At 39.7% G+C, this 24968-nt stretch overlaps 4 protein-coding genes across 5 annotated transcripts; 3 read left to right on the top strand and 1 right to left on the bottom strand.

Annotated features, from left to right (window-relative positions):
• The first annotated feature begins 7087 nt into the window (after positions 1 to 7087).
• LOC6565481 (27 kDa hemolymph protein) lies at positions 7088 to 8513 on the top strand. Its single transcript, XM_001991527.2, has 2 exons — positions 7088 to 7374; positions 7468 to 8513. Exons 1-2 carry the CDS (start codon positions 7209 to 7211, stop codon positions 8238 to 8240), a joined length of 939 nt encoding a protein of 312 aa, XP_001991563.1. The 5' UTR covers positions 7088 to 7208; the 3' UTR covers positions 8241 to 8513.
• A 1151-nt stretch (positions 8514 to 9664) lies between these two features.
• On the bottom strand, positions 9665 to 11646 carry LOC6565480. The gene has a single exon (XM_001991526.2). The coding sequence runs from the start codon at positions 11615 to 11617 to the stop codon at positions 9815 to 9817; it is 1803 nt and encodes a 600-aa protein (XP_001991562.1). The 5' UTR covers positions 11618 to 11646; the 3' UTR covers positions 9665 to 9814.
• A 6251-nt stretch (positions 11647 to 17897) lies between these two features.
• On the top strand, positions 17898 to 20284 carry LOC6565479. Of its 2 annotated transcripts, XM_001991525.3 has the most exons (3): positions 17898 to 18519; positions 19031 to 19905; positions 19966 to 20284. In XM_001991525.3, exon 2 carries the CDS (start codon positions 19099 to 19101, stop codon positions 19675 to 19677), a length of 579 nt encoding a protein of 192 aa, XP_001991561.2. In that variant the 5' UTR covers positions 17898 to 18519; positions 19031 to 19098; the 3' UTR covers positions 19678 to 19905; positions 19966 to 20284. The 2 variants fall into 2 exon arrangements, with proteins under 2 accessions (XP_001991561.2, XP_032594286.1); XM_032738395.2 differs by lacking the exon at positions 17898 to 18519 and having other exon boundaries at positions 18967 to 19905.
• Positions 20285 to 21724: 1440 nt separating this feature from the next.
• On the top strand, positions 21725 to 22591 carry LOC6565478. The gene has a single exon (XM_001991524.2). The coding sequence runs from the start codon at positions 21725 to 21727 to the stop codon at positions 22559 to 22561; it is 837 nt and encodes a 278-aa protein (XP_001991560.1). The 3' UTR covers positions 22562 to 22591.
• The last annotated feature ends 2377 nt before the right edge of the window (positions 22592 to 24968 follow it).

A 24968-nucleotide genomic window follows, 5' to 3' on the forward strand; every position in this document is an offset into this window, starting at 1 on the left:
GTGGCTTGATGAGTCTGCTTTTTGTGGCTGTGCGCCAGTACCTTGTACTTGCATCCAGTAAAGGACACTAAGTTATTGTGCTCGTGTAGTAGAAGCAGCGACAGCAGCAGCTATCCCCAAAATGGCAACGTGCAACGCTGAGTTGCTACCCACCAGCCCCCTTCATTTACCTCTGCGTATGTGTGTGAGTTGCATTTCACTTAAAATGCTTTTAACCAAAACATTAAGCAGCTGGTGTCACATTATATCACAATGCAGAACAGCTTTCGTTGTAACAGGCCACAACAACTGCAACAGTCATGAGAGCGGGCTAATTTATGGCCTAAATAAGCTTCGAAGCTGGCAAAAAATTCGAAAACAGGTAAATCGCGAGAATTTCTTTATCAAATGCATATAAGTTCACTTGAAACTTTAATTTCAAGAAAATATGTATAACCGTAACGCATAATCCAATTATCTTTAAAGTTTACTCAAAAGATGCTTCGTGGTTTCAGAATTGGACCGGTTTGAAGTTAATTGCATAGAAATGAAGCTTGAATTCAACGTTGTTTCGCATTTGGATTTAAATTATTAAAGTGAATGTTAGTCTTTGAATTTCCTGAGTAATTTGTAATACAATCGCTTTATTCAGTGCTCATCAAATTTTATTCACATCGACAAATCAGGCTTAAGAGAAGTGGTTGACTAATATTTATCAATTGCCTAATATATAATCAACGGAATATTATTCAATACCATGCAGAAGTGGATAGTAAATTTACAAAATTTACCTCATTGCTATTTCTGGCTTGTGTGGTGTTCGTATGCTTGCATTTGTCTTGGGAAAACCAAAATTGAAAATATATTTTATGGTGAAATGTTAAAGGTCATTCGAAAAAGTTTTAGCCAGCTTATTAGCTGAAGTGCTGGCATAACCCAATCAGTCTAGGTCCGTTCAGGTTGTGTCGGATTAGGTCACTTACAACGTGACTTCAAAACAAGCGTCACATATAAACATCAATGCCATGACACCGATAAAAACACATTCAGCAATGGAGTGTCAGCAACCAAGCTGCCCCTGCTCCTGTAGCCTTTCAATTAACTGCTCGTTTAGTTAAATTAAATTTTGCATAGCAAACTAATCGGAAAATTAATTAATTAATTCTATTAGAGTATGCATTTGCCTTTAAATAATTGATGTATTGAATTGCTCAAAGATGCACTTAAAGCTGACGCTTTAATAGAAATAATCTGTGGACATTCATAAATATTATCCAAGCCACTTTCGTCATTTTCACCAGACCATAACCGCAAACACGTATAATAGCTGACGTTTCTCTAACTTCGACTGATGGAAATCTCATAAAAATCAGGTAATCTCGTGTTAATTGAAAAGGCTCTCAGAAAACCTGGGAAACAATTCAAAAAAATTAATATATAATAGGGACTTGCTTAGCATCCCTCATTTATTGACATTATTATTATTTATAAGAAAGTTTTTATTGGAAATAATTGTATGTATATAAAACTGCCAGCACAATAGAATAAATCAAACTTTAAAAATTTAAATAGTTTAATTGAAATGATTGTGAATTATCTACAAACATCTAGCTACTTTTAAAATAAAACACTCCACAATATTAAGTATTGACCCCAAATTACAAACTGAGCTTACAGCAGTAATTAAACAGCAGACCTTGACTGGAGCTCTGGTTGGCATCAACTTGAGCTCCACTCTCAGCGACAGAGTATGTGGTAAGGTAGGATTAAGTGCGGCACAAGCAGTCTGTTGTTCTGGTTGTCCAACTGCAGCTGAATCGTCAGCATGATTAATTGATGAAAATCCCTTTTGCCATGCAGGATAATAAATTACAATACACAGGCCAGCACATACATACATAAGGCAGGCGAGCAAGCCAGAGGACGGGGCTAGACGAGAGAGCGAAAGCACGGACAGGTGGCATGTGCTCCAAATAGCTAACGGAGAGACAACCCACACCCGCCAACACCGACACACACTCGCATTCACTCGCAGATGAGGTCGGGTGTGTATGTGTGTGTGTGTGTGTGTGGTATTTGAGCATTGAATTAAACTACAGCCAGGACGAGAATGTCGACAGGTTCCGGAGTAGAAGAGGCACGACGACACGTTGGCTGTTTCCTAAATTAGCTTAATTTCATTTAAAAGCATCTCGTGTTGTTGCAACAGCGATGGCCACCCTCCGGACAACACTCCAACTATATCTGGGACACCCTTATAATTATTATTATGTTCATCTTTTTCTTTTTGTGTTTATAATTCATTAGCTTGCTAAATATATTTGTAATCTTAATTGGTTGCTAAAGCACACGACAACTAAGCTCATAAAGCAGTCGAGCAGACAATCAACACAACGGTGCCCTCGATGCTGCCACCCACAAGCACAGCAGCATTCAATTCCATGCAGACATATACAATTCTTTAATTTAATCATCAGGGGTGCATTTGCAGATACCTTGATTTTTGAATTTTGTGTGGCTGCATTATTTTCATTCGCTCCTAAAAGTATGCTATGCGTTTACTCTGCGCCATTAACTAGAGCAACTCAATTGCAAAGAGCGAGAGTGCGTCTAAAGGCAGTGCGGATATTAATGTGCACAAAAAACGTAACGAAAAGCACTTAATATATGTATGTCTGAAAAAATTGCAGGATATTTTATGGTTTTTTGGTATTCCTTTTTATAATTAACATATGCAAATAGAAAGGGGGTCCGAGATGCTTCCTTCCGCCCCATTTCCATAATTCCATTATACCATTTTTACCCATTATTAATGGCCCAATCTAAGTATCTTTATACAACTTTGGGATAAATCATTTCTGACTTTGTGAGCAGATCATGATCAATTATCTCCATGAAGTGGAGTTCAGCGTGGTACAAAGATGTCCCCTCTAAATCTGCTGGTGCTATTCACTCTGATTGTGATAGTTAATATAGAAGAACAGCCAAAATGCATACAATTTACTATTCCTCTAAGTATAAAGTGAGCTCACGAGCTCGAATAATGGAGGAAGACTAGGCTATTCGATTTTATACTCTGAACCCATTGAGAATAGCTGTGTGCAAATGTATGTAACAGGCAGAAGGAAGCATCTCCGACCCCATAAAGTAAATATATACAGCCTTGACCCGGATCATCAGCCGAGTCGATAGAGCCATGTGCGTCTGTCCGTCCGTCCGTCTATAGCTAATGACTTCAAATTTGGAATATAAGTTCACGTATTCCATAGGCAGAACAAGTTTGCTTCGCTTTATGCGTTTCTCGAATATTTATAATATAATAATAATTTAAAAAAAGAAATTGGTTTCTAACTGATAATTTAAATACATTGATATATTCTTGATCAACTGGACAAATTTCATTAAGATCGAAACACCCAAATTATAGTCGAAATATATTCTCATATTGATCTCATTACTCTCTCTCTCTCTCTCTCTCTCTCTCTCTCTCTCTCTCTGTGAATAAAAGCATGCACTGCCTTAGTTTATTGACTACTTTGAGTTTGACTACTTTCAGTAGCTGTGTCGGCTTTGGGAAATGATAGCAAATTCACACAACTTGTAAAGTGATAAAGTGAACAGTATTAGGATACTCACTCCACTCCCACTCCGATATGAACCTTTATAGTTAGTTGTTCGATAGTGTGCTTCGATAACTTGATAACTTGTACTTTGATCACAGAGCATTGTGCATATTTGCGGCACCTCGTTTCCCGCTTCCCAGTTTGCGGGGTTCTATTTTCACCCATATGGGGAAATAGAGCGATAAACGCTTATCGCAGTTATTACGTAGCTAGCAACCGCTTGGACTGTTCTTGCTGAACTTTGAACGTTTGAAAACGCTCGTTGCTCAATCGTGCATAACCGGTTTCGAAGCATGAACTTGAGGTTTTGCTTTAGAAGAGTATAAATTAAGATCGCAGTTGAGACATTGCTAAAGCGACATACATATACACACATTTGAGCGTAATCCGTTAACTCAATAAATAATCACTTGAAGTTCGTTTAATTGATTCAAGCACGGATTTCAGCACTGAACTTATCAACTTGATTAGGCTGCATTAGGTTGATTAGGCACTTTTTGAGTAGTTAGTACGATCAATGATGAAAGGTCTGTCTTCCTTATTAATGTGCAATAAAATCTAAAGCAACTAACTACAAAATAGACTGCCTAGTATTTATTGATTATATTTTATTACTCACACATGTCAGGTCATTGTTAGTTTAGAGGAAATGAAATGGGAAGATTATGAAACACTATAATTTTGTTGTATATCGACAAATAATTGCAAAGAGCTTAAGGTCGTATTTAATTCGCTCACTGTGAGTCCATAAGAATATATATGCGCGTATAATAAACGTCCACTTACCCCGTACAATTAAGTTAAGTAACCTACTCTTTCTGACTATAATATAAAATAAGTGTAATGTCATCTAACTCTATGAACCTATAAAACATCGTCTGACATACTAGTCGACATATAGCGTAATGCTTTGTTTATGTGGACATATAATTTTTCCTCTGCCTCACTCTCTTTATATTCATACTCTGATACCGAAGGTATCATGGTATATTGGTTTTATACAATGTCCGTCATGCTGTCTGTCCGTCTGTTAGAACTGTAACTTTTTTCGACAATCTTAGAGATAGAGACATGAAACTTGGAACATATACTGGCCTGTGCCTCAGACAAAGCGTATAAATTGGAGTGCTACGTTCACTAGGAGGCTAGGAAATCGATAAAATCGATAATCGCAAATCGATAAGACCACTTATCTCACTCAATTTTAAGGCTACAGTCACTAAATTTGGTTGGTAGGTTGTTGACGATGCCATTCAAAGATTGGCATTAGAACCGTAAAATTTTGTAGGTATATTACTAGTATTTATCGATAAATCCGATAGACCTATTAATATTAATCCATAAAACCATATAACTCCTTTAATTTGAAAGCTAGAGTCAACTAACTGGAGAGTTATATTGCTAGTATCACCTTTCAAAAATACGGAAAACAAATTTTGGACCGCGCTCACTCCCGCTCCCAGAAACGATAAAAGCATATATCTGCCGCAACTTAAGAGCTACAGTTACCAAACTTGGAAGGAGAATTACTAGCAACCTTCTCAATAATATTTTTAGCCACGCCCAATCCAGTACAAAATTCTCTAAAGCACATTTCTCCCGTAATTTAAGAGCTACAGTTACCAAGATTGGAAAGGAAATTACTGGGAAGCTCCTCCAACATTCGTTTTCAGCCATGCCCACTCCCGCCCACAAATTTCACTGAAGCCTATATCTACCGCAATTTAAAAGGCAAACTTTGAAGAAAAATGACCAGGAACCTCCTTCAAAGGTCGGTATTTCTTGGCCTGTTACCAGATGGTATAACTTATTGGTATCATGGTATTTCACAGTCGGTTACGCCCGACTGCAATGATCTCTCGTGATATTTTTGCTTATGCACATATAGCTTGAAGGTTTTCTTCTAAAACCGCTGCGAGAAGCATAAAATAATTATGAAATATAATATATCATATAAACAGCTTTTAAGGCAATTTCAGCAATCATTGCAATGAACTGCAGTACTGGACATCAACAACATTAGCGTGAAATCAGCTCAAATGAGCTCGACTTGAAAACTAAATGAAAATTCCGCAAACGCTGCAATCATGGGCGTACACAGGGGTGGATTCAAGCAATGGAGGGGGGGCCTCTATATACATATATGCGTATGGTCGGTGGATTGAAATTGATGAAAAAATATGAGTCGGTCGCCCATTTACGGAATTCGGGGCCCCCCTTTACGAAAAGCTGGGTACGCCCTTGTCTGCAATCAAACCCTCGAGGTCGCCAATGACGATTTCTGTAGCTAACATATATGCGGATGCCGTTGGTGTTGTTTTCTGTTTTCGGTTTTTGGTTTTTCGTGATTATTGTTTTTGCCTTGTAGTTTCTGTGGCTATCAGTTGGATTTAGATCATTGCGTCGGTGACTCCGTCGCTGTTACTAAACGGACGGACAAACATATCGATAATGCAATAAGCGTATAAATAAACATTTAAGGCAACACCCAGATAAGATAAGCGGCCGACTTCTGGAAAACATAAGTAGATCGCGTCGAGTAGGCGTAGGTTGCTTACATATTTACATAAGTGCAATTGTAATTGCATATACTTGTTAATGCTTCAGACTTGGCAATTTTTCCGTATATAATTCACGAAAAACTGTGGCCTTTGACCCACCATGTCGAATGTTGCAAAACCGAACGTAAATGATGTCACAATGTCACAATGAGCCAACGCGCTTGTTGCCTCAGGTGCTATCGTTGGTTATCATATCTTTTGTACATTTCTGATATGCCATAAATGATAAATACCTTTTTGATAAAAGCGAAAGTCGACATATTTTGTATAATGTATTTGAAACATACCAATAGGCTATTAATTTTATTATCAATCGATTTGAACACTTTGTTTCTCTGATGCAGCCGGTCAATTCTGCCACAACTAATTGATTTAGTTTAAGTGCTGCATGTGCATTATTCACGGTTGCTGCTTAGGATACAATCGAACCCAAAATTTCTACATTATATTATTTATGTTTCCTTATTGAATTTGTGTTGTTAATTTCGATTTCACAAAAACAACAATGTAATCAAATGGCAGCTATTGCTTCTGCATATGTGCAAATTTAGGTAACATAACCCAACTAAAATAACTTAACTTTATTCGGACACATGCTTTTTTTTTTTAATACATTACACACACATTTTCAAATTATGGTAATTTATCCATTGAAGCTTAAAATTCCTAATCCAAATATGTGATATTCCATTGGCATATTGCATATAAAACTGTGACATGCACACATCAAACATAAAGGTAACAATTTCAAATTTTTATATTTACAACTAAAATTTAACTGATAAAGAGCGGTTATGGTCGTCGGTATTCGGCCTGATATCAGGGCCAATCGGCAATTCTAGTGCCATTTTAAACACTGTGTGCCACTGTGCACAAAGTCGCGTCGCACTTGCTGGCGATTTTGAACGACAAACGCTCTCATTCACTCGCAGCAACGCGCACAGTACAGAGGCACGGAGGCCGCCACAACAACCAAGCACACACTAGGCTTCTTAGTAACTGATCGCATACTCAAGTCGACTGACTCTTTGCAGAAGAGGCCACTATGAACAAATACGCTTTGCTGGTCGTGTGCCTATTGGCCATTCTCGGCGCCATCCTCTTGGAGGTGCGAGCCAGCCCCAGTCCACAAAAATTGAGCGCCAGTCAGCTGGACAGTGTCTCTGCACAGTTCCTGCCTCCAGAATTTCGCAATACGAACGTAAGCATGGGTAAGTTAACAGTGACATAATCACACCTGTACCATATACATACATATATAATAATTATCGTATCGTTTCTGTTTTTTCATTTTTTTTTCATAGATGATATTAAGCGTGTGTATCGCGAGAAATGCAAGAAGGTGGTGGGCGTGGATAACACAACGCTGTATCAGAATATTGAGAATGCCGCTACCAAGCTGGGTTCCTGTCTCAGCGGCCTGGCCAATCTGACCGAATTGCAGGCTGAAATGGATGCAGCTCGGCCCATCGGTGATCTGGACACAGTGTTCAACAAGTACTGTAAGCGTGCACCGGAAGCGGAAGACTGCGTGCGTGCCTTTAATGAGAAAGTGAGACCTTGCCTGACTACCGAGGAGCTGCGTCAGCAGGCAACAATGATGCGACTTGGTGCCTCACTGTTGGCATTCGCTTGCTCCCGCGGCGGTGATCAGATCGCACTCTTTGTGGCCGAACAGGGGCCCGAGTGCCTCGAGGCAAACAAGGAGAGCATAAGCAACTGCTTCAACAGATCATTCAATCAGTATTTGCCAAAGGATGGTCAAGTGCCCGATCTGATGAGCCGGCCCGAGCTGCTTTTCACGCCGACACACTGCGTCGACCTTCAGAGCTTCGAGGGCTGTGTCCTCCACCATCTGGAGCAGTGTGCCGAGATCACGCCCGCCAACGTTGTCGAGACCATCTTCCGCTTTGTGAAGAACGAGACCGACTGCAAGGCATGGATGGATGCGCGTGCCAATGAGCGTCCCATACTCTTGGCCAGTGTCAACAACACACGGGACGGCGCCGGCACGCTGGTTACCACACTTGGTGGCACCTTGACCCTCACTCTGGCCGCCTACATGCTGCGTAACTAAGCGTATCATACTCATAAATGCCTTAGCTTCGATAAAATGTTTATAGTATTTCTTACTGATTATTGATTAAATTTTTTTTTTTTGTGTTTTTTTTTTTTGTTAGTTTCGGTTTGCGAGAATGAAAGTAGTGGCAACGTTTTCATGTATTGTTAAAGTATTTGTATTCATGTGTATGTTGTTGCCTTATTTTTTTTTATACTTATGTGCGGTGAGTTGTAATTTAATGACTACTTTATTTATAGTTTACAATAAAAACATTACAAAATCTTTCAATTAGACACGTGGTTAAAATCTAAAATATCTCTCTGGACTGTGATGGGCTTGATATGTAAGACACACATGCACACATTTTTAACACACATCGATTGATAGCTAAATCATCAGATAAAAATATTAACTGTTGTATACAGTATGCTTGCCGATTCATGTCTTCAATCAGACACGCAACGCATTAGTGAACACTTTTATTCTTGAGTTCACTTTTTGTTTTTCGGTGATTTTCGGCATATTGAAAGGTCAATCAAATCGCTGTGACACACAAACAAATTGTGTCGAATGATGAATCAGTTGGTTTAAAAATGGAATCGCAATTCAAAGTACAGGAGATAAGGCACTATTGATAACACCTTACCGCTGAGTCATGATATCGATAAATCGTTGCATACTTTTGCGCGGCGTGTTAAAACTCATTTTGGAACTGCTTGGAAATATTAAATACAATTAACGATTGTTTGTTGTTCGGCTAGAACATGTATGTAAATATAATAACTGAGTATGAATTGAATGGCACTTTAAATGCAAAACAAACTTTTAGATTTTTTTTTTTAGTATTCTCATTGACCCAAACAATAAGTCAAAGAGTGTAGACCAGTCGGAGTCTCTGCCAAATGCCCAATGAAAACGGCAATCAGAATATCTCTAATAATGTTTATCATTGTGGACGCTATCAGCTTATTGATACCTTTAATTGAATTAATTGCACAAAGTTAATTCAGGTTCGATATATTGTTTAATATTAATATACATTGAGGCTATAAGAAAACATAACAATTGGTTTTGCTCATACGCTTGCTTAATTTAAGTTTAAAGCTGCTGCTGCAAACAATTATTATAACTATATAACCAACAATAGTCAAGGTAGTCATGGACAGTCATAATAATATTGAATTCCTATTGAATGAATGCTTAAAGTGGTGACTTCTCCTGACTAATTTATTATACACTGATACCGAAAGTAATACCTTCCAAATTTGTGCGCATTAACTCATAACTCAGCAGGAGTGTCGTCATATTTGATTCCGCTTCTACTATGCCTTTCAAATTTGGTGACTGTAGCTTGCAAACTGTATTTTCAAATCAATCTTAATTACGTTAAATTTTTCGTGAAAAAATATACCAAGCACGCTATACAAAGATATAAAGACATATCTATTTGTAATATATTTCCATAAATTACTTATTGAACTTAACTTAATAGTTAACTTAAGCACAAAGCCTTAGTAAGTAAACTGCCGTCTTATATATAACTATAGCAAAAAAAAAAAATATATTCTTAGTTCTACATAATCCTAATCCTAATTGTTGACTTTTGCAGACTGCACCTGTTCCAGCACTTGCTGCTGCTCCTGCGTCTGCTCTAGATCCGTTTCCTGCTCCTCTAACGACACCTGCTCCGCTAACGATACTTGCTCCTGCACATCATCCAGATGGCTCACGACGTGCTCGACAGCCGCACGCAGTTCAATGGCATACTTCCAAGCGCTGCGATCATCAACCAACTCTGCAAGCTCATACTTCTTGTCTGGCTCCCGATAGTGCTGCATTTGGGCCAGTTTCGTGTCGAACGTTCTCGGGTTGCAGCCACCCGGCAGCCACTTGAGCGTATAGTGATTGTGCAGCACCAGTGAGTAGCGTGTGTTGTGGAAGCACTTGGTTGCACGATTGGGCAGCGAGTAGTTACGGTGCCGCATCGTGTGCTGCAGCACGAAGAGCTCATCGGCCTCTTGCTGCTCGTGATTTTGGGCCTCAGGCACCACCTTGGTGAAGTACGTGTTGATAAAGCACAGAGCCACATGACCATTGGGGCACTTGGCTATCGTATTTGGGCGATCCGCTTCGAGTACATCATGCCAGGTGCGCAGCGTGCCCAGCGGCATAATCACCTCATCGATGTCCACATTGAGAAGATAGTCGTGACGATGCATATTCCTATAGAAGCAATCGTTGTAGGGTATCAGCTCATTGAGCCGCTTGATCATTCGCCGTTTCTGTAGCAGCAAATGCTGATAATGCCTCAAACGTGGCATCCCATTGGCCATCGTCAGCGGACGTAGCTCCAGGAAGTCAATGCGCTGATAATAGTCCAGCACACGTTGCACTGCAGGATGAACATCGTACATGTACGCATAGATGCGGGAGGCACCCAACAAACGTTGCAGCTCGAACCACTCGATGAGGCGTTCCGATAGATCGATGAACGGAAAATCAAATCCCTTGATGCAAACGCCAAAGCTGAGCGTGGAACTAGAATTACGGCTGTGAAACGTATTCGAACTGGGACTGAAGGTGGCATTCGCGAACAGTGGAAGCCCTGTTGGTGCTGATGTTGGTATTGGTATTGGTGGGCGATCGTAGTGGACACGCAGCGAGTTGCTGGCAGACTCACAGCTCTCTTTCACGAGCGAGACGGTGCGTGGCGTCGATTCCTTAAGGTTGGCTGGCAAGTTGGGAACCGGACAGCTGATCAGATGCGGATAGCTGAGCTGTGCCGGATGGCCCCAGGCCGCTGGCCACACGCTCAACCACTCGCTGACCTGTGTTATAACAGGCTCCTTATGCTCGGCATACCACAGCTGGCAGTAGGTTGGCGGGAATTCGTTGGCAATTTGGTTGGCCGTTGCCAGAATGCGTACCACACCCAGTTTCGATTTGAGGCCGGCCCGCAGATCTACGTAGGCGGCATAGAGACGGAACGTCACGTTTCTATTGCTGAATGTCTGCCAGTAAATGTTGTGCAGCTGCAGATCGAGCGGATCTGGATACTGGGAGCAGTTTCTGCTCTTGCGATAATTCTGCGGCTTTGCATAGTGATACCAGAAGCCATAGTCCACCTCGGGTAGCTCGTGCTCAAGTTGTTTCACCAGCTCCTCATCAATGGGTTCCTTCAAATCTTGCACCCCCGGCGCTGTCCACTCACTCTTACTAACATTTACTGACGACTGCTGGACGTGCTTCACTTGCACCATAAGCTGCGCTTGCTGTACTCGCATCTGATTGTCGGCGTTGTGCAGCGAAGTCAGCAGTAGCAATAGAGCAAATATCACAAGCAGCACCAATAGCGTCAGCTTGCAAAAGCTACTTCTACCTCTTGTTGACATTGTGGCCAAACTAATCGTGGCAATCGTTCAGCTGGACGGTGAGGTCTACAGCTTAGTCGCTTTATGTACAGAAATTCTACGAAGCCCCGAAGTGCCTCCCCTCGTTAAGCAGAACTACCCGATCAATTATCAATATTGCAATGTTTGTTCTTCGTCTTGTTGCTGCCATTCAATCATTTGGCTAATTGTGCTGTGCGGCCAGAAAGCAGTTACACTAACCGAACGCAGTACACTCTCACAGTAATCTTTCGACATATGTATTCTAAGTGTAGAACTAACTCGCGTCAAGTCAATGGTATTTGCAACCAGCTAAAAATGTAGTATGCAATATATTTTGAGCACATAAAAGTGAACTGTGGAATAAAATGTGATAACATAAAATACTGAAATAGTAAGCATTATTGCTTCATCTATATATTAAATATTTTAAATGCTTATTGACTTGATTTTATTTAGAGTATTTTAGGTGACGCTTCAAATCAATAATGATTTTATCACTTGATTTTTACCAATTATTACCAACAAAATTTGGCTGCCAAAGATTGTATTCTGCTATCGGGCAATAATATTATATTTATTTCATTGTTTGACTAGCTTTCCCCTTATTGGCCCGATTGGGACTTTTAGTCATTGGCTTTAATGCGTACACAATCTGTTGATAAGAATACAAATTTTTTTTTCTTTTCATGTCAAGTGTGAGGTATGGGCGTTATCAGAGAAGCAGATATACTAACCTAATTGATTTGTTATTTCCCATAATAATGGAACTCGATTTAGATATGTAACATATTTCCATAAATTACTTATCAAACTTAACTTAATAGTTTACTTGTACCGCACTGCGGAATCACATGTCGATGGCTCTCAAAATAAAAACCATTGTAATAAACTGCCTTCTTATATATAACTATACCAAAAAAATATATATATTCTTGGTTCTACATAATCCTAATCCTAATTGTTGACTTTTGCAGACTGCACCTGTTCCAACACTTGCTGCTGCTCCTGCGTCTGCTCTAGATCCGTTTCCTGCTCCTCTAACGCAACCTGCTCCTCTAACAACACCTGCTCTGCTAACGATACTTGCTACTGCCCGTGAGCCCGAAGGATTAGCCGGATTTTTTAAAGCAACTTGCACCGTGGATAAAAATTTGATAACATAAAATATTGAAATAGTAAGCATTATTGCTTCATTTATATATTTAATATTTGATATGCTTGCCCAATTATTATGTTGCAAATAATCAAAAATATCGCCAAGCTATTGAAAAAAACTTTAAATAAGTTTATTTTAAAAGGCTCTTTATTGTACTGATTTTCTTAAGTGCGTTACAGGTGGCTCTCCAAATCTATAATGACTTTGTTACTCGATTTTTCGGAGTGCTGGCTGCACTGTCAGCAAAATTTGGCGGTCAGAGATTGTGTTCTGCTATCGGACAAAATTAATATACCTCATTGAGTTTTCAATTCACCCAAAAATGGTATTTGATTTGACTGACAAGTGCGTATTAAAAAATAATTAAAATTTCGATAATAAAGTAGTTTCTTTATAATTAAAATCAGATTGCGATATAAAGTATATATATATTCCACATATTTTCAGTTGTTATTAAACATCGTTTACTCAAGTTCCTCCTCTTTTAGGTTAGAAGATTACTGAAAATTCAAGCCCATCGATTATTTGTATTTTTACCTTTAGATTAGATTAGAGAAATTAATTGATTTGAAATAAAATCAGAAATTAAATATAAATTGTTGAATTGTCAGCGAATTGTTCTAAAAGCTTTTTTTGTATTTCCCACTTATAATATGCATAATATCACATAGCAAATTGTCCTAACAGCATTTTGAGTGAGGCCCTTTCACCGTCCAAGGTCCAGAGAAATGTGCAAAAAGCTTTTAGTAATCAAAAGATAAAATATATATATTTTTTTCAAAGTGACATTGTTTTTAAGTGTCATGTGGAGCACGTATTTGCTTACATCGCAATTGATAGTGGGCAAGTTGAGGGTTGCGTTTTGGAGTGTTCTGATGTTCTAAATAATGCGTATACGACTGTTGAAATAAATATTGATTGGACAACTAATATATATTCACTAATTGCTTAAAGACATCAGGTGTGACCCAATTTTGACTAAAACGTTGGTAGAAAACTCATTTACGATTTGCTCTTCAACCTCAAATGATGAACTTATGATATTACACATATTTTTCTTGTTGCCAGTAATTGCTATATATGATTAATTAATTAAAATAGTTTAGAACACAAATTTTTAATTTGTTGTTCAGCAGTTGACCATCTGCATGGGTGTAAACAGTTCCACATTCATATTATTGGCTTAGTGTACTTCATTTGTTTATCCTGTACCCACGGATCAAGTAAGTGGTTAAAATTGAATTTTACAAGTAAATATCTGTGGATGGATTGCGGCTTCTGTGGCCAATTCCATTAACAACGACGAAAACTAAGAACAACAACGACGATCCCTAGACAACAACGCTTATCAAGGAAACAATGACGAGAGCCAAGTCGAAGAAGTCGATCGGCGAGGAGCGGGGGTAACATGCGGCAATGACGAGGAAGATTGTCTCAGTTTGGCCTTTGATAGGATAGGTAGTGAGAGCCGTTTCTCGAACAAAGTATAGACGAGAGAGTTGCAGTTCAGCCTATGACGGAATAGGTTTAAGATTATTATATAAACCATCTAGATTATAGGATACTGGCTAGTCGCCCATTCTCGAGCAAGGCATTTTGTTTTTTGTTTCCGTACATTTTGCTTGTTTTATTTTTGGCGCTTTTATAACTTTGCGCTACGCTATTTTTGCAAGTAATTTAAAAATAATTTGTTGTTGTTGCTGCTGCTGTTGCTGCTGCTGCTGCTCTTGCTGCTGAGGGAGGTCGCTTGGGTGGGCTTAACGTTTTTGTGAGGTCCGAAGTTTGCTTTATTGACATTTCCAGCAGGACTTGTGACAATGAGCGCACACCTGCAGGACGCGTCCGCGTCAGCGCCGGCGAGAGGATAATAAAATTGTGAAACAACTTTTTAATGAGAAACATTTTTTGCACATTGCGATGCCCCTGCGAACGGACTGGGGACGGTTAAGAGGGTGAGTAAGGTGAGTACATTCACTTGGTAAATTGCTGCTGCTGCCACGGCTGTTGCTGATGATGATGTTGCTGCCTGCGGCTGCCATAGCTATGTATTATCATGATATGGATAGCAAACGCGAACAACTTATTACTTTTTAAAGATGCGGTAATCGCATAAGTGCACTGAAAAATGCTTAAGTGCTTTGAAAATGTTGCAAAAACCGATGTGAAACAATCGTTGACTTTTCCATAGACATTCTATAGGGTACTTAAATGTGTAGATTGTATGTGACATGATTCATTAGTAGCTGAATGGAAAAAGTCTACTAAGAATTTAGTAAGAATTGATACGTATGTTTACCAATCGATTACGACTTATCTTAAGATCGAATGAATGAGCAAATGCCACAAATAACTAAGTTTTCAAAAAAGATAATTCAGTTTATCAAACCAATAAATACTCATAAGTATTATGTCAATTTTATACCCTGAACTAATTGAAAAGGGGGAAAAAAGGTTATCATAGTATTTTGGTTATTTGTAATGTTCGTCATGATGTCTGTCCGTCTGTCCGTATGTCCGTCTGTATGAACGTAACTTTTTTTTTCACTAAAGCTAAAACCTTGAAACTTGGAACATATATTGGTCTGTGCCTGCGTCAGACAAAGTACTACGATTACTAGTAACGATAAAATTGATAATCGCAAATCGATAAAGACACATATCTCCCACAATTTAAGGCCACAGTCTTCAAATGTGGTTGATGGGTTGCTGGCGTTGCCACCTCGCTCCGCAACTCTTCCGTAGTTTTTGAGTTAGAGCCGTCAAATTGGGTTGGTATATTACTGGTAAAAAAAAATCGTGTTGAAATATTGTTGTTAAAATTTAAATAAGCATAAAGATAATGAATTTATGTTTAAAGTGGAGTCCCTAGGCAGACAGTGGTTGTTGCTGCTGATTATGATGATGATAATGATGAGCTGCAGCTCCATTGGCAACAGCCTTAATCGATTTTAGAGCCATGCAAAGTATATGAAACAACACGGAACATTTTCAACTTGCCAGTGAGTGGATAAACTTTTATGCCCAGACGATTGACGCGACCATTGGCCTGCCTACACCCAAACCAATGGGAAAAGTTGGGAGCTGGGAGCTGGGAACTGGGAACTGGGAACTGGGAGTTAAGAGCTGGTAGCTGCTAGCTATCCGGTCTATACGGTGACGCCTTCAAGACTGGTCTACAATTAACTATGAAAATTTTACGCCGCACTGCAAAACTGCAAACTTTTTGCCTTAATTACCCAGAAAAGTAACACAAATGAAACGCATCGACGCTTAATTACTTTTGCTAAATGGCACGGACATTGCTGGCAACTGCGTTAGAGGTAAACAGTGGGCGGCGCTGCCACTTCGGCACTTCGCTTTCATCCTCACTATGATTCGGATTCTGATTCTGACCAAGAGCACGGGCCAACTTTGCAGTATGCGGGCGTGAATGGTAGTCAGAGGTTGGGACTGTGGCACACTTTGAATTCGCTGCATGGCAATTTACTGCATTCAGCTCACAGCATTGACTTGGGCTTCTTCTGCTTATACACTTTGCTATGGATACTACAGATTATTATCAAGTGGCGTTGAACATGCTAAAAAAAAATCATTTCTGTGCCTATTGAAATAGTTAAGTAACTTAGAGACCAGTTGTGCTCTCACCTACAACAATCGTGGGAATATTTTAGGAATGCAACAATTAGGTTTTCTATAAGCCGCTGGCTTGTGAGAGTCGCACCTTAGTTCTCTTAAAATTATTATGAGAATTATAATGAAATTCTTCAACGATAGGTAAATTGGGCGCTTTCAATATTTCACTCAACAAATTCTACAAGAGTATCGTGTATTCACTATCCTTACATATAAGAAACCCAACTTATTTCTGGTTAGAGTCAGACTGATTGCTGCCAGCATGTGAGAGTCGCAGCACGATTTGACTTTTGTAGACGTCACAATTTGAGAAGTTTTGCCAGCTCTGTGGTAAACTTCTCCACAAACTTGTCTGGCACTTTGATTGCAAGTTTTTGATTAAAAGCCTGCCACAAAACGCCATGCACGCAATGCGGCAAAGTTTTCCACCACGCGCAGCCCGAAAATTGTTAATTGAATGCATTTGGGGTGCACAATGTTTACCCTTTACCGAAATGACTGGCGGCCATCTGGTATCAGTTGAACGGTACTAAAAGCGCTTGCTTAACGAACACGTGAATGATAATGATTATAAGCATGATAACATGGATTTACGATCGATATATGTACATATGTACATATGTATGACAACTACAGCATATTCAACCTTTCAGACACAAAGAAAGATAGATTGATATTTGTTAAGTTGGCAACAATTAATTTGGCTGGTATAACCAATGTGTGACCTTTTCGATTTTATATGCGTTGTTTTTGTAACATTTCAATCAGCTTAAAGTTTTAATTGATGTTTAATTTTTTGCGTGTTATTTTAAATTATGACTTCATGCATCACCAGAATCCGCCCAGAGACATTTTCTTTGTTTGTATTTGTATGTGGAAAATTCAAGTAAATGGCATTTTGATGAAGTTCCATACTTGGCTTGTGCAAACTAAAGCTAAAGTGACAAATATCGCATTTTTTGAATTTATCTTCACCCGACCAGTTGCATACCGTTCAGGGCATTCAAATTCAATTATACGAATAAAATTGAATAAAAGCGCTGCAGTACATTTTTGTCACAATGGAATTGTAACGTTAAATCATGTGCGACAACAATTTAAGATTAAGTTCAATGACGTAATATGTGGATAGGATTACTATCTGTTCATATTTGCATGCGAATGCAGATTAAACAACATTTGCCTAATGGAAGCATTTATCACTTGTACAGGCTTTGTTCAAATTGGCCACAAAGAAAAAGAAAAAAACAAAAACAATAATATTACAAAGGGAATATTCTCTATATTGGCAATGCGAAGAACATATTTCGAAGTACATTTCATTTGGCCGTTAGCAGTAAGCTTTGAAGATTGTGCCATTCATGGAGCTTTAGTTTTAATTTTAAAGCAAACGGAGCAACTTTAAGGCTGCCTGATGGCTTTAAAAAGAAGTCGAGACACTTGGAGTAGTTGCTGGAAAACTGTGCATCCGTAGCCCAAAACAGCCATAGACACGCCCCACTCCTGATGGGCGTGACGCCCTTTCGCTTGAGTGCAATGCAAGCCAAAGAAGTAAAAACTCGAAAATAATAGCAAAAGCAACTGCAGATATTCTATAAAAGCCGAAGCTAACGAGATTTGATGAATTGCAAGTCTTTGTGAATAGAAGCTGCAAGAAAACTGTGCGTGAATAGCATCTCCAATCCTCCACCCCAAAGCAGCCAAATCCGTAGCGCAAAAAAAAATCCCATTAAGTGGTTTAAGCCAGTGAAAGAGCGCACAACAAGCAACAGCATCGAGAAATTCAGTTGACATAAAGGAAGCCCAACGAACTAAAGCCAACATCTACGCCAACGCTAACCCGTTCCCAGCCAACAAACAGGCGGACGGGCATTCAGACAGTCAGCCAGACTAGCGGAGAGACGGACACTTAACTGGATGAGCACAAAGCATCTCGACGAATTACTTGGCTGTTGCTGCTGGACGAACATAAATGTTGGGGAGGCATCTTAAGAGTATAACAACGAAATTTAATTTGACCAACGGTTTCCCGCATCAAGACAGGATTTATTTATGACTTACTTTCAAGCAGGTGCTATAGTTGAAGTTTCAAGTCAGTCAATTATAGTAAGGGGTAAGTCAAAACTAGATTTAAAAGCGGCTAAAATAAGTCTATTTTAGGCATCTCAATCAAATTGTTGCAATGTGTTGAAATGTGCTGTAAATAGATTGCAAGAAAAACATTCAAGTCTGCTAATTTGAAAAATCTCATTGTGATGACTGAATTTGGCATATTTTTCATTAAGCGAAATACCATTATCAACATTTTGGTAACATTTTAAAGTTGTCGTCAGCTTTGTTAAGAGACAGTTCAATGAACAGTTGAAACACCGCAAAATATGCAATGAACTAAATACAAGCTTTAATACAAAATGCGATTGTGCTTCAACTTAAATTAAACACAAAGCTCTGAAAGCTGTGTCGCAATTAAAAATGAAAGTTAACCGTCGACTTACCAAAGTCGGCAATGCCTTGACTTTATAGCCAGTTCAAATTGTAAATGCTTACGCATTGTAAATAAATTCGTTTTTCTTTTTTCTTTAATTTTTTTCAAAACTCAAAACTAATGCTCACTCCTTGCATAGAGGCGGAGTCAAAGGTGGACGTTTAACAAATGGTACACACAGCAGTTACACATAGAAACTAAGATTCGATGATGGAGCGACTCTCATTTGCAGCACTCGGCTTGGCCATATTGCTGCACTCAGTAATGGGCATCTCGTACTACTTTGTTAAGGCCCGCTGCTCGCCGGCCCCCCTACTGGGCAGCTGGCTGTTCATCGCTTGCATTGGGGCCGTCCTACACAGTGTGCATATATTTCCACAGTGGTGCCGCAACTGTTCTGCACTATGTCGCCTGATCATGGAGACGGCCATATGCTGCTTGACGCTGGACGTAATGCTGAGCAAGTTTTGGTGTCGCATCGAATCAGTGTGCCACTGTGCCATTGTTGGCATTCTCGGGCTTCTGGTCACAGAGAAGTGCACCTTTGATTCCTGGGAATATTGGCTGCTTGGCGTGACCACCAGCATAATTGGGGGCTGTCTGCTCTGGCTTACGCTCTGGGCGACTGCATTGACCAGCAAGATGCGTCTGGACTATTCCAATTGGCAGCACAAAGTCTCACATTTAGTTAGACAAACTATTTACCATTTTGTTTTCGGCCCAATGGATCTCCAGTCGACTAAAGTGCAAAATTCAGAGGAGTGTGAGCAGAGTTTTGCCAGCTGAGCAACGCTTCCACGATACTAAATGCCAATTTTATTTATGGCCTAAATATTATTAAAAATGATTTGAACACTCATCCAAACTGAAATGAAATTTTATGACAAATGAATCTCATTAACCATGAAGCTTTCAGCTGGAGTCTCATTTTGGTCGCTGTGGCAAATTTTGAAGAAAATTATAAAAACAAATATATACATTTTATATAATGGAAATTCTAATTGACAGCTAGTTGTAAGTTAATGTTTCTTGCTTACTTTAAAAGACACTCTAAAAGCGATGCCATCATTAAAGCAATTTTATGACGACCTTGGATTGATTTCCCGACGATCGAGCAAAACATTCGGAAAGCATTTCTTTAAAGCTTTAAGCCAATTTGTGCACCGATGCAGTTACAAAGAAACCCGTTTGGCCGTATCATGGCCATGTGGCAATGCGGAAGACATCCGCTGTGAGCGCCTAATTGTGGGCTGGGGCACAGCTCCTCTCGTCGCGTTTCGGAAGACGGAACCAAAAACCAAAAAGACAGAATGCGGTTGCTGGGTCTACTGCACTTCACCATACTCTTTATTAATCTTGAAGTGATTGCAAAAAATTGCATTTGTATAATTTAATATTTCAGCAATTTTTTTTTAATTAAAGGTATATATTTATATCAATGCCTGTGATTATATTTTGTTACATATCTTAGAAATCAGTCCCAAGAATGTTAAGCTAGGGTATAAAAATGTGAAAAGTGTTGCTGTCATGTTAAACTTGAACTTGAGACATGAGCAGCACTGAATGATGAGGCACGACAACATGCAACAATATAAAAAAATATAATAATGCATTTTTGTGATTTGGCCAGAAATGAAGACACGCAAAGGCATTTGTTAAACAGTTGTAAGTAGCGAACTGCTTTTGGCTGCCGCTTGTGGCATGCTACGCTCTAACTACTTTTGATGGCAATTGAGGAAAATTACCGGCTACAGCTCTCCTACTTGTTGTTTGTCTACCTGTCGAGCTGGCAGCCAGCCTGGCTGCCTGCTTTGCCTGCTTTGCCTGCCTGCTTGGTATATAAGACTCTCCACTGTCGTCAGTGACGTTAATCAAACCGCGTCGCTTGACAGTCTGAGACTGCAAAAAAGTGCAAGTGTTTTGCCAACATCATCAGCAGCAGCAACAACAACAAATTAGTTATAAACAAACGCGCGCAAACCGTATTCGCACCAAAACCAAAGCAAACTATAAATCGTAGCAGAGGTGAAGCATTTAGTTGTGTATTTTCTTTTTTTCCATTTGTTTTTTTTTTTATGTTTTCGTTACTTTAATTTGTTATTGTTTTAAACAAATATTAGCGCTTATATATAATCATAATTGTTATAAGACTACATATGAAAAATATACAAATTTGCTAACAAAAGCAACGTAATACGCAGTTAGTGAAAGTGAACTTTAAATAAGACTCTTGCCCATTCGTGGAGCGTTGCTAAGCTGCTTATGCATGTGTCACCTGTGATCCATGGCAATTAGCCAATTGGAGAACAACCCACTTGGCGTTGCAAGGGAGCCCAAAAAGTTAAAAACAAGAGTATGTAAATATTATCTTTTAAATACACTGATTAAAGGTGCTATTTGAAGAAGGTAATAATTCAATTACAATTTATTTAGTTTTCTTATGTTCACGGCTTATGGTCAAATAGTTGTAGCATTTTAAAAATATGAAATCAAACAAATTAAAAATATAAAATATATCTCTTGAATAAGTTTTCCCCGGCCAGCGAGGAACTTATGTAAATGATAAAAAGAAAAAAAACGAACTGAAATATTTATCTACTTATTTTTTAATGTTGTCAATTTAAAAATAGATTTGAGATAAGTATAACAAATCTTAGCTTGAACGTAACTAATATTATAATTATTTAATTTATTATATATACTTAAGTTATTTTTGTGGGTTTATTTAAATTTGTTTGCAGTCGGGCATTAGTTTGGCACAGCTTTCACGTAATCTCTTTAAAATTAATTAGTACTGCAAATACATCCGCTTACTCTGAATCCTATATTTTAGATGCTTTGCCACGACCATCTCTTTTGTGTGATGTTGCTCGGGCAGCTGCTTGTGCTGCCATTGCTGCATGCCACACCAGTCTCCAGTCCGGAGATACCCAACAAAACTTCGAAATCACCCAACAGCGTCCAGACGCAACAGCAACTACACAAGACCAATCCCAATGGCCAGGAGGCGCATCTCAATTCGTTAAGCGCCTTTGCCAGCAGCTACGATAACCTTGGCACGGTTCAAGCTCAGATGCAGCCGGCAGCTGAAGCGGGCTTCAAGCCATCCTATAAGCTGCCCGAAATGGAGACCAACTTTACACCCATGCAAAGCGCCACTCTTGGGGAGACCAGCAGCATTAGCAGCCTGCCCAGCACTCCAATGCTGATGCAGTATCTGCCGGCTCAAACGCTGGAGGATGGCAGTGGAACTGTTCAGTATCTACAGCTAATACCAACGCGCCCCATCATCGTGCCCATCAGTCCCTTCTTACAAGCAGCTGCCTCTGGAGGCACTCCGGCCAATCAGTCACCCTCCATAACACCCAACATTGCCACCGTACCCGATTATGGGGCACGCGGAGTTCAACTGAGCGCCCTGCCCGCCAATACGGGCATGACAGGCATACATTACTCAGCTGCCGGCCTGCAGGGCTACGCCAGTGCCATCCCTCCGGTTGCAGCCTATCGCAGCAGCTATCGCATCAATCGCGAGGCCAAGGACAAAAGCTTTCCGGCTGCCTTCAGCCTAAATCTCAATGAGTACTTGCCGTCAGTGACAGGTGATGTCTCGGCAGCGGGATCAGCCTCGCATCCGCACACGCAGCTGTATATTAGAGCCAGGCCTTAGTATTAAGGCCGAAATCACTTTGCGGCCAAGTTCGCGGCTTAAGTCATATGTTTTTTTGTCTTTGTTTTTTTTTAAATTTTTTTTTATAGTTCTTAAGCTGTGTTATTGTCATGTTTGTAAGGTAAATAAAGCACTTGATTAAAATTAAACTAGGAATCAGTGGAGAAATTTGTTAGACCATCACTTTCCAGTAAACGCACACAAATCGCGAAAACCTATATTACATAACCGTAAGCCTGGTCAAGAAATGAAAAGAGATAAGCAAATAAACTAACAACAAACCAGCAACAAGGTCGTCTTGAGATAGCAGTCGCAGCGCACAGAATGAATTTCCATTGTTATGGGCCTCTTTTCGAGTGAAAGTCAACAACAATTTCACGCCCGTCCGGAACAGTCAAATAACTAACATGGCTAAGACCTGCACTTGTTCACACACATGTGTCAGCGCCCATTACGTTGTCAACCTTGAAGTTGCGTCAGTCAGTCAGTCAGCATGTTCGCCTATCAGCCAAGTGCCCCAACTAAAGCGCACCAGCGTCGATTCAACTCGAATCGAGTCAAGCCACACTTGTAGTCATCTGTCTAATTGTCGCGTTTTGACAAATCCATTTGGGACTTTCATTACCACTCCATCTTTTGCTCAATTACAGTGATCGAAAAAGCTTCTTTCACTTGCGGCATTATGTGGAGCAATTGCCGACCGGCATTTTACCAATTTGTTAAGTGCACCTCAAATACCCTTCCGAAAATTGCTTAATATTCAAGCGTTTTGTATGTTATCAAAATGAATTATTATTATTAATGTTGTTTTTATTTTATATAAGTTGCACTTGCTATCTACTTAAAAGTATAAGAAATCATTTATATAGATACTCGCTTGTTATTGATATTATTAATACTCAAAGTACTTGTTTGTTTTCTTAAAGCATATATACACATATATCTGAACAAATTTTACACATTTTTAGGCGCAGTTTTCATTAATAGTCATCTGAGCTAATTCTAAACTGACAGCAATTTGTGATATACCCAAAGTGAGGCATACAATCGATGGGATTTACATGCCACAGCGAAGTACTGTATTGCCACAATTTACTTTCCAGCTCTAATGGCGATAACGACGCCCCGTAGCGTGCTTAGCGCTGTGTGTCTGCCCCTACCCCTGCCCCTGCCTCTGCCTCTGCCTTTGCCTTTGCCCTGCCCCTGCCTCTGTCCCTGCCTGTGCGTCTTGTGAGGCACAATAAAATTTCGTGCTCTACGCGGGATATGGATGGGCCTGATTAGGCCCACTTGGTCCGAGTGGGGCGGAAGTGAGCGGTTAGCGCTGGCTCCGAGAGCAGAGCACCAAATATAAATACATACAAAGATATTTGAATGTAGTTCAATTAATGTTCATGTTGGAGATGCTCTGGATGCCTTGTCGCTTGTGAAGTGAATGTGGCAAGTTGGGGGAAGGCGATGATTGTGACCGCCCATGGCTGTTTTGCATGTTTCTATAGCTGTTATAACACTTTTAAATGCGTAAATTAGCTTTGATGACTTGACTTTGCATATTTATGTTGTTGCTTTTGGGGCGGTGGTATTTGAATTTGAAATGATTTTAATTTTTAATTTCTAAGCTATTGCTGCTTATCCGCACTTTCCATTTCAATTAATTGTGCGCACTTGGCGCTTTCAGCTTCTTTTGTTTCGCATTTTTGGGCTTGTCTCGGTTTCAGTTCAATTTTTCAGTTCGATGCAATCCTTCAACGCCTCTCAGCCGCCTCTCAGACATCTCTCTCACCTGCATTGCCAGACAGCACACATCATACTTCTCTCTATTTAACTATTTCCCTCTCTCTCCTTCTCTCTCTCCCTCTCTCTCTCCCTCTCTTTTTTTTTGTGTCTACCTCTCTCTGTCTTGGCCAACTAGCCACAATGCGTCCACTTGTTGGACTTTGGCTATGGCCTGCAGAACTGCACAGCCGTCGCTGTTGGCCAAGTTGGCCTCTTGGTATAAAACACACCGTTAACGCTTCGCTCTGTCGCAGTCGCAATTGCTTCGTTGTTCGGTTTCAGTTTAAGTTTAAGTTTCGGTTTTTGGTTTCGTTTTCGTTTATGTTTATGTTTTAATTTTAAATTTTTTTCCTCGTTGACTCTTGGCCACTTTGAGCCTTTTTGTTGTAATTTTTTTGTGGTTACTTTGTGAATATTGGTATTCGTTGTTAAGGAACATCCGCCCGAAAATATTACCAAAGTGAATGCTCAAGTGCTACTAAATTTAAACAGCGGTGTAATTAGTGTTAAGCAAGTCGCAACTTAACACGGATTTCAGTACATTACAGTGACATTTGTAAAGAAATGGTGTGTAAAGGCCAGAAACCATTAAACTTCCATCAACTCAAACTATATATTAATGAAATAAACA

Source organism: Drosophila grimshawi, unplaced genomic scaffold (assembly GCF_018153295.1).
Source record: "Drosophila grimshawi isolate 15287-2541.00 unplaced genomic scaffold, ASM1815329v1 contig_848, whole genome shotgun sequence".
In the NCBI taxonomy this organism is placed as follows: domain Eukaryota; kingdom Metazoa; phylum Arthropoda; class Insecta; order Diptera; family Drosophilidae; genus Drosophila; species Drosophila grimshawi.